The sequence below is a fragment of the Carlito syrichta genome, unplaced genomic scaffold, assembly GCF_000164805.1.
Source record: "Carlito syrichta isolate Samal-C Ts95f unplaced genomic scaffold, Tarsius_syrichta-2.0.1 Scaffold316302, whole genome shotgun sequence".
NCBI classification, from domain to species: domain Eukaryota; kingdom Metazoa; phylum Chordata; class Mammalia; order Primates; family Tarsiidae; genus Carlito; species Carlito syrichta.
In genome coordinates, this window is record NW_007260398.1 from 877,113 (window position 1) to 887,608 (window position 10,496).

A 10,496-nucleotide genomic window follows, 5' to 3' on the forward strand; every position below is an offset into this window, starting at 1 on the left:
CTGAGGTGAGTGGATTGCCTGAGCCCGCAGGTTTGAGACCCGCCTGGGCAACTTGACGAGACCTCATCTCTACAATAAATCAAAATTAGCTGGGCGTGGTAGCAGGCGCCTGTAGTTCTGGCTACTTGGAAGGCTGAGGTGGAAGGATTGCCGGAGCCCAGCAGGTTGAGGCTGCGGTGGCCATGAGCATGCCAGTGCACTCCAGTCTGGCGACAGAGTGAGACTCCAACTCACAAAAAGAAGTGAAATGAAGGAGATTGGTTAGGTCTAAGGAGTATAATAAAGGTTTCATATTTGGACCACTGTTATCATTTGAAAAAAAAAATAGAGAGAACTGCCTTAAGTAAAATTGATAAAGACTAATTGACTCAACTGAAATGAGAAGCCAAGAATTCATAGGGAAATAGTTCTGTGCAGTGTTGTAGAACTTTTGTTTGGTTTTTTTCTGGCAGCTTTCAACTTCTGTGGCACAGGATTAGAGAATGAGGTAGGCATGTGACCTATTTTGTTGTTTTTGTCTTTTAGAGACCTCATCCTTCAACAGCTGAAGCAAAGACTCCAACACCAAAGTTTGACTTATTAGCTTCAAATTTTCCTCCTTTACCTGGAAGCTCATCAAGAATGCCTGGTGAACTCGTTTTGGAGAATAGGATGTCTGATGTTGTTAAAGGTGTCTACAAAGAAAAGGTAAACTCTGAAGCATCTACTATGATTCTCAATCTTATGAGGCCATATTCAGGCCTTTTTTTCCAGAGTTTTTAAAATTTGTATTTGCACTTGCTGTGTGTTTTTTTTTTTTTTTTTTTTTTTTTTGAGTTGGAGTCTCACTCTGTCGCCCAGACTGGAGTGCAGTGGCCACTCCCAGCCACCGCAGCCTCGACCTGCTGGGCTCCAGCAATCCTTCTACCTCAGCCTTCCAAGTAGCCGGAATTACAGGCATGCGCTACCACACCTGGCTGATTTTTTGATTTATTATAGAGATGAGGTCTCGCTGCCCAGGCGGGTCTCGAAACTGCAGGCTCAGGCAATCCACTCACCTCAGCCTCCCAAAGGCGCGGGATTACAGGCTGAGCCAACGAGCCCAGCTTACTGTGTATTTCTATCATAGTTTTTATTCATGGAGTTTATAGCATACTTAGAGTATTTCTTAAAGATTCGTGATAAAGCTACACAAGGTCAATAGAATGTTTCTTGACTTTTGCATGTCTTTATATTAGTCAACTCAGCTTGGTAGAACTGATCAATGCAAACTAAATGGAAGATGTCCTTTGCACTTAAGTGTCTGTAATTAACCAGTGATATAATTGAATTCAGAGCGAACTTGGTAAATTCAGTCTTTAAAATAATGGAGAATAGATTTCAAAAGGTTGGGAAACCCCGTCTTACAATATTTTTGAGTATAGACCTCTATATCGGAAATCCTCATGTCCTGTAGAATGTTCTGTTTTCTACCTTTTTTCTCCAGTTGAGTTGTTTTTGTCATAAAAGTACATATATGTAGTATATCTAGGTTAAATGGATAAACACAGTTCCCTTCAACTACATTCAACCCCTTTTTCTTAGTCTTTTATCTAACTTACCTCCTACAAGATAGAAACACTGCATGCAAGAAACAATCATCAGATCAGCATCTATGTATAAGAACTGGATCTCTAAGAAAGTGAAAGCTATTGCAGATTAGACTAGGACATGCCCTCCTTTGTAAGTCACATTTCAGTGTCACATTTTTTGAAAGTCTCAGGCCAGGCACAGTGGCTCACTCCTATAATCCCAGCACTTTGGGAGGCCGAGGTGAGAGGATTGCCTGAGCCCATGTATTCAAGACCAGCATGGGCAAATTGGCAAGACCTCATCTCTACAATAAATCAAAAAAAAAAAATTACCTGGACGTGGTGGCGTGTGCCTGTAGTTCCAGCTACTTGGAAGGCTGAGTGAGGTGGAAGGATACCCTGAGCCCAGCAGTTTGAGTCTGCGGTGGCTGTGAGCGTGCCACTGTACTCTAACCTGGGTGACAGAGTGAGAATAAAAAAAAAATTAGGCTGTCTTATGATTAAGGAGTAGTATTTTTTTACTCTTGGTAGTACATAAAATAATGGTGTATTTTAAAATCGATGGCTTCTTGGATTTGGTGAGATATTACACACACACACGGTGCCCAATAAATGTATACAGAGGTGTTCTTAGTGGTTACCATCAGCATCCAGGCACTTCTGATTATGGCAAGCTACTGCAGGACTTGTTATTGTGTGGGGCCTCACAGATCTTCCCTTGTGTACATCACACACATACCATGCATCTCAGACTTATCGTCAATGTTTTTAATTGTTAGGCATGTTGGAAGTTCTGTTGCATACTCACGCCTCCATTGTCATTGTACTTCAAGAATGTTCTCGATTTTTTTTTTTGAGTTGGAGTCTCACTCTGTCGCCCAGACTGGAGTGCAGTGGCCGCTCCCGGCCACCGCAGCCTCGACCTGCTGGGTTCCGGTGATCCTTCCGCCTCAGCCTTCCAAGTAGCTGGAACTACAGGCGCGCTACCACGCCCGGCTAATTTTTGATTTATTGTAGAGATGAGGTCTGGCCATGTTGCCCTGTCGGGTCTCGAACCCGCGGGCTCAGGCAATCCACTCACCTCAGCCTCCCAAAGTGCGGGATTACAGGCTGCGCCACCGAGCCCGGCTTTTTTTTTTTAAAGTCAGAGTCTCACTCTTGCCACCCAGGCTTGAGTGCTGTAGCACGTTGAGTTCTGGGCTTAGGTGATCTTTCTGCCTCAGCATTCCAAGTAGCTGGAGCTACAGACACATGCCACCATGTCTGGCAAGTTTTTGTAATTTATTACAGAGACGAGGTCTCACCAAGTTGCCCGGGCTGGTCTTAATCCTTGGGCTTAGGCAGTCCTCTCACCTTGGCCTCCCTCCCAAAATGCTGGGATTTATAGGCTGAGCCACTGTGCCTGGCCCATTATCGAATTTGAAATACTGCTTCAAAATGGTCTTGCACTCCTCAAATGACAACCGTGTTTCCACCATTTTCTTTGGCTGTCCTGCCTGTCACATAGTGACCCTAACATTCGTTTGATTAATGCCATCTTTTTAGTGACCATCATACTACACATTGCTACTGTAATTGAATTCAACTTCCAAAAGTAATACGTAGATAACATCTCTTAAAATGTGTGCGCAGCCGGGCTTGGTGGTTCAGCCTGTAATCCCATGCCTTTGGGAGGCTGAGGTGAGTGGATTGCCTGAGCCCGCGGGTTCGAGACCCACCTGGGCAACTTGGTGAGACCTCATCTCTACAATAAAAATCAAAAAATCAGCCGGGCGTGGTAGCGCATGCCTGTAATTCCGGCTACTTGTAAGGCTGAGTTGGAAGGATCACCAGAGCCCAGCAGGTCGAGGCTGCAGTGCCCGGGAGCAGCCACTGTACTCCAGTCTGGGCGACAGAGAGAGACTCCAACTCAAAAAAAAAAAAAAATATGTGTGTGTATTCTTTTGGCACCCCCGTTACACACACACGCACACACACACACATTTTTACGTACTAATAATGAAGTATATTTTTCCTTGTAATTCCAACCCACAATTGTGTCCTATAAACATCCTCACTATCTCAGTAGTGACATATGTATCGCCTACCTACTTATAATCTTTCTTTCCCTGTCCTCCTGCCTACATGTGAACATTATCCTGACTTTGATAATAATAATCATAATCTTGCTTTTCTTTTTTTTTTTTTGAGTCCGAGTCTTACTCTGTCGCCCAGACTGGAGTGCAGTGGCCGCTCCTGGCCACCGCAGCCTCGACCCGCTGGGCTCCGGCGATCCTTCCAGCTCAGCCTTCCGAGTAGCCGGAATTACAGGCGCGTGCTACCACGCCCAGCTGATTTTTTGATTTATTGTAGAGATGAGGTCTCGCCTACCCAGGCAGGTCTCGAACCCGCAGGCTCAGGCAATCCACTCACCTCAGCCTCCCAAAGGCGCGGGATTACAGGCTGAGCCACCGAGCCCGGCTTGCTTTTCTTTATGGTTCTATTATTATGGGTTGAGAAACTTTCTGTAAAGGGCCAGAAAGTAATAGTAAATATTTAAGGCTTTGTAGGCCACATACTGTTGCGTGTTTTTTTTGTTTGTTTTGTTTTGTTTTTTTGAGTTGGAGTATCGTTCCTTTGCCCAGGCTGGAGTGCAGTGGCATGCACGCTCACAGCCACCCCAGCGTTGACCTTCTGTGCTCCAATCCTTCCACCTCAGCCTTCTGAGTATCCGGAACTACAGATGCACGCTACCACATCCAGCTATTTTTTATTTTATTGTAGAGACGAGGTCTCACCAAGTTGCCTGGGCTGGTCTTGAACCTGTGGGCTCAGGCAATCCACTCTACTCAGCCTCCTAAAGTGCTGGAATTACAGACTGAGTCACCAAGCCTGGCCTGTTTGTTTTTATAATCTTTTTTTATTTTTAGTTGTAGTTACAACTCTTGTTGCCTAGGCTGGAGTGCAGTGGCACACTCACAGCCACCGCAGGATCAACCTGCTGGGCTTAGGTGATCCTTCCACCTCAGCCTTCCAAGTAACTGGAACTACAGACGACCGCTACCATGCTTGGCTAGTTTTTGTGCTTTATTGTAGAGAAAAGGTCACACCAAGTTGCCCAGCCTGGTCTCGAACCCCCCAGCTCAGGCAATTCTTTCACCTTGGCCTCCCAAAGTGCTGGGTTTACAGGCTGAGCCACCACGCCCAGCCTTTATAATCTTTTAATGACTTCCAAACAATTTTTAGCGAATAGGCCATAACAAAACAGTACAAAAACCTGGATTTGTCCTGCAGGTTTTAGTTTGCTAACCCCTGCCCTAGATAACTGTTTTTGAAGACTTATAAATGGAATTATATAGTATACTTCTGTTACTCCTTTCGTTCTATATGGTTAGAGATTCATCCATCACTGTTGGTACAGATGAATTTTGAACTATTGTTCAATATTCTATTGTAGGAGTATAGCATTCATTCATTCTCTGCTGATGGACATTTTTTGTCCATTATAAACAGTGCTTTCATAAATATTCAAATCTTCATGTGAGTAAGACATTTTCAAGGGTATTTATACATAGGAGTGGAATTACTGGGTCCTAGCACATGTCCTTTTTAAATGTATGTCTTAAATAGTTGGTATGTTTTTTTCTGTTGTGTTATCTTTTTTCTTGCAGATGCATGTAATTTCTCATATGTTCTGGATACTAGTCCTTTGTCATTTATATGTCATTTATAGTTTTTAGTGTCTATAAGTGTAAACAATTTCTTAATTATTTTATTTTTTTGAGTTGGAGTCTCACTCTGTTGCCTAGGCTGGAGTGCAGTGTGGCACTTTCACGGCCACTGCAGCCTCGACCTGTTGGGCTCAGGCAATCCTTCGGCTTCAGCCTTCAAAGTAACTGGAACTATGCACCACACCCAACTAATTTTTTTTTATTATTATTATTATAGAGATGAGGTTTCGCCATATTGTCCAAGCTAGTATGAAACCTGTGGGCACAGGCAATCCTCTCACCTCCGCCTCTCAAAGTACTGGGATTACAGGCATGAGCTGTCGTACCCAGCTTTAAGAGACTGAGCCTCACTTTGTTATTCAAGACCAGGCTTATCATGAACTCCTGGCCTTAAGTGTTCTTCCCCCCTCAGTCTCCCAAAATACTGGGATTATAGGTCTGAGCCATTGTACCTGGCCCTTAATTTTAATATAATCTTATATACCAGTCTTTCCTTTATGGTTCATTCTTTCTCACTCCTGCTTAGGAAATGATTCATCATCCAAAGATTTTTCTTTGAAAGCGTTCTGAATCCTGATCTCTGTGACCTGATGTTTTCCCTCTCTGGCTGTTTTCAGAATCTTGTATTTCTTGCTGGTATTCTGCCAGCTTTTGTGGTGACGTGTCTTGGTATGGCTCCTTTTTTGTTCATTGCACTGGATGCTTGGTGGACTCTTTCATTCTGGAAACAAGTCTTGCCATGTTTGGAAAGTTTTCTGCATAATCTCTTTGAAGTATTCACCTATCCTCTGTTTCTTGAACTCTTCATTATGATGTTGGATCTTATATGTTTAACCTCTGATTTTCTTGTTTGGACTTTCCTAATTATATCTTTGGTTTTGCTTCTTTTTTCTACAGTATTCCTGAACATTACTTTAAATCTGTTGAAATTTTTATTTCATCAATCAGTTTTCATTTCCTGGGCTTTTTTTCCGTTTTGAAATTGTAATAAATACACATAACATTTACTATCCTAATCATTTTAAGGGTGTACAGTTTTGGAATGTTGTAAAACTAATTTCCAGAATTGTTTTCATCTTGAAAACTGAAACTATAGTTAAAAGTCAACAACTCCCCATTCCCCCGTTTACTTAGCTCCTAGCAACCACCATTCTACTTTTTGTCTCTGATTTGACTACTTTATATAAATGGAATCATACCATATTTATCTTTCTGTGACAGACTTCTTTTACTTACCATAATATCCTCAAGGTTCATTCATGTTGAGTTGGGTGTGGTAGCTCATGCCTGTAACCCCAATACTTTGGGAAGCCCAAGTGGGGAGATCCTTGAGCCTAGGAGTTTCAGACTGCAGTGAGCCATGATTGTGCCACTGTGCTCTAGCTTGGCGATAGAGTGAGACCCCACTTCAAAGAAATAATAAAAATAAATGTTAAAGGTTCGTCCATGTTGAAGTATATATGAGTATGTCATTTCTCTTATTGCCAAATACTATTCATTATTTGGATATGCTGCATTTTGTTTATCCATTCACCAGATGATGAACATTGGGCTTGTTTCCACTTTTTGGCTATTATGAATAATGCTGCTATGAACGTTTGTGCAAAAGTGTTTGTATAGACAGTATGTTTGTATTTCTTTTGGCTGTATACCTAGGCATAAAATTTCTGAGTAACACAGAATTATATGGGAACTCTATTTAACTTTTTAAGGAACTGCCATTGTTTTCGTAAGTAGTACACCATTTCATGTCACCTCAATGGATAAGAGATCCAGTATCTCCATATTATCACTAACCTTTATTAATACCTGTCTTTTTTATTATTACATACCTGTGAATATGAAATGGTTTTGCAATTTGCATTTTCCTAATAACTAGTGATGTAAGCCCATCTTCTCATTCTTATTTGCCAATTTTATATCGTTGGAAAAATGTCTAAGTGTAATTTTGAAATCTCTTTTTACCAAAAGGATAATGAAGAGTTGAGAGTTAGTTGCCCAGTGCCTGCAGAGGATGAGCAGACAGAATGCACTTCTGCCCAGCAATTCAGTCTGAGTGCCAGTCCACCCTGTGCAGCTGAGCTTCCTGCATTAAGGTACACATCTTGGTATAGATCTTCAACATTAAATTACTTTTTCTTCTTCTTTTTCTTTTCTTTTCTTTTTTGAGTCAGAGTTTCACTTTGTCCCCCAGACCAGGGTGCAGTGGCATGCTCTCAGCCACCACAGCCTCGACCTGCTGGGCTCCGGTGATCCTTCATCCTCAGCCTTCCAAGTAGCCAGAACTACAGGCACGCTCCACCACGCCCGGCTAATTTTTTTATTTATTGTAGAGATTAGATCTTGCCATGTTGCCTAGGCTGATCTCGGACCCGTGGGCTCAGGCAGTCCTCTCGCTTCCACCTCCCAGAATGCTGGGATTACAGGCGTGAGCCGTCGCGCCCAGCAAATTTCTTTTTCTTCTAAACAGTTGCCCAGCTATTCATGCTTGCAATTCTAAGTATAATGTAAAGCTCTTTTTTACTTAGCACATCTCAGCAAGAAAAGGATCTAATAGAAGATTCCACTATTCAGAAGGATGTTGTCAACCAAATGACTATACCGGTTTCTCCCCCAAGTACTGCAAAGCCATCAAGAGGAAACACTGCTTCGCCATGTAATAGCGTAAATGCAGCTGTATCTGTGGCCCTGCAGGTAACTTGAAGAGTTTATGTGAGAAAAAATTCAGTTGATTAGATAATAAATTATTTTTATTCACATAATGCTTTGTTAGATCAGAGTCATTTGGAAGTAACCCAGTGGGCCTGCTTGCATCAGAAAGACGCTTAAAGGAGTTTAAGGCCATTGCAAAGAAATGGGAAGTTTTAGTCATGTTGAATAATTGACTCTTCCTTCTGGTTCTTTTGCTTGCTTTTTTTCTGATGGTTAAGTGAAGCTTCTTTTTTATCCAGGTTATGATTAATCTATCACTTTGGGGTTAGCGTAAAGCAGTCTTGATCCTATTGAAATCTTGTATATATGACATTGTAAAATCTTATGTCATGATTTTACTCCCGTTTGAATTCAAGTTCCAGAATTGTGTCATAACTTTAATTGGGAAAACACAGAAAAGCAGAATAAACAACTAAACTTACCTATAATTTTTCTACTTGATGATTTAACTAGTAACATTGTAGTACAGCTCTTTTTTTATAGGCTAAGGCTTTATCGTCTCATCTAATGATAGTAATAAAAAATAGCCTCAATTTGAATGCTTGATATTTGCTAAGGCTATTGTTACAGGCGCTACATGCTTTATTCTATTCTCACAACACCCCTCTTCAACTTTTTTCAGTTGAGTTAACTAAGACTTTCAACTAGTCTTATAGTAATATAGCGCTGGTTTTCAAGTACTCTGCCATGATTGTGGATTCCCTTTCTGGTGCTTTGTAGCAAAGAAAGAGAGAGCAGAACCTTTCATTAGACATCTAGATTGTTTCCACTTCTTTCATTGCTATAAACAATACTGATGTGAACATCTTTTGGATAAATTCTTCAACTGAAATTATGGTATGATAAATAAATTGTTAAGGCTCTTTATTGTCTTCAACAAATATGTTTTTTAAATGATTGCAACAGTGTAGCCGGATAGCAGTGTGTATGAGAGTGCCTGCTGTGTTTTCCTAGAAAATAACTTGTGGTTTTCTTGTTGTTAGCACAGTCTTCTTTGTACTTTGTTATTTAGAGCATGTGCTATAAGCCTTTTTTGTTTCTTATTATCCTTCAAAGGAACCCCGGAAGTTAAGTTACGCTGAAGTGTGCCAGAAGCCCCCTAAAGAGCCGTCTTCAGTTCTTGCACAGCCACTTCGGGAGCTTCGCTCCAACGTAGCATCTCCTACCAAACAGGAAGAGAACGGAACTCCTGAGAAGTCTGTTGAGAAACCACATGAGAAGCCAGAAGCAAAGGCTAGTAAGGATTATTCTGGCTTCCGAGGCAATACCATTCCCAGGGGAACAGCTGGAAAAATCAGGGAACAGAGACGCCAGTTTAGCCATAGGGCTATACCTCAGGGAGTGACTCGACGTAATGGCAAAGAGCAATATGTGCCACCCAGATCACCAAAGTAAAAACAAACAAACAGACAGACAGACAAACAAAAAACTATTCAGAAACTTCTCTCTCTTCCCATTAAACTTGAGCCGTGGCTGTATTGAACTGTTTTGGAGGGGAGGGGGTAGCCAAGAAGGAAACAGGAGAAAGTACTTCCTTAATCATTATGGGCTTTGGAGTTGTGAGCAGTAGGATCCCAAAATTCATCTCTAATGTGATTTTTAAATGCTGGAGGATTCCAATCAGTATAAATACACACACACACACACACACACACACATACACACACACACACATATATATATATATATATATAAAAAGTATAATTTTTCTATTTTTGTTTTTGATTTTAATTTGCAGAGATTTTCTGCCTGGAATCAGTTTTGAGGGTTCAGATTTAGCTTTGGGGGAAAAAACCTTATACATCCTTCAGTATAAGAGATGAGGGAGTGAGAGAAAATATTTTTTGACAAAGCATTTCTGTAAAATTAGAAATTACTTTTTTTAATCTATTTAAAGTTTGGCTTGGAGAATGCCATCTCTAACTATATGGCCTTGTAGTGCAAAGCAGATCAGTGACTGGGGTGCCTGTCGTGGGTGTGAGTGTGTAACCGAGTGACTGAAGCCAAATCTGTTGTCATGTTAGTAAATGATTTGAAAACTGAATGTAAGACTTGAGTAGATTTTTTTTTCTAGCTCAAAATTTAGTCTGTCTTTTTGACCTTGCTAATATTTTATTCTACAAGTTGTTAAGTTCTGATTGTACTTGGAGATGTGATTACCAATCAGTTTAGTTAACTCAAGGAAAGATTGGGGCTTATTCAGAAAACAGAAAATTTCATCTTAGACCTTGAGTGAATAGGTCAGATGGACTTCAGAGGTTTAAACTGCCCTGTGATTCCTCTCTGCCCTTAAATGGAAAACAAAAATTTTTTTTTTTCAAAAAATTTTTTGTTTCTCCGTTTTTACTCTCTGTTCTTTTCCTGCCCATCCCTAACAGCAAAATAACCAACCACCTACTGAATTGTATGTTTGTCACTGCTTTGACCAGTCTAGTAAAATCATAACTGTTCTAAATTTCAAAGTTGAACATTGAAGTATTTACTCTTTCTGTTCACATATTTAGAATTTTAGGTCCCAGAATGG

General features: G+C 40.9%; 1 protein-coding gene across 3 annotated transcripts in view; it reads left to right on the forward strand.

Annotated features, from left to right (window-relative positions):
* The window catches only part of LARP4 (La ribonucleoprotein domain family member 4), an 82,801-nt gene extending 73,177 nt beyond the window's left edge, over positions 1-9,624 (forward strand). For all 3 annotated transcript variants that reach the window (XM_008074086.2, XM_021707037.1, XM_008074087.2), the window contains exons 13-16: positions 526-687; positions 7,232-7,356; positions 7,789-7,954; positions 9,029-9,624. In XM_008074086.2, the coding sequence (XP_008072277.1) occupies positions 526-687; positions 7,232-7,356; positions 7,789-7,954; positions 9,029-9,367 (792 nt within the window). In that variant the 3' untranslated portion in view covers positions 9,368-9,624. The remainder of the gene's footprint in view (positions 1-525; positions 688-7,231; positions 7,357-7,788; positions 7,955-9,028) is intronic.
* The last annotated feature ends 872 nt before the right edge of the window (positions 9,625-10,496 follow it).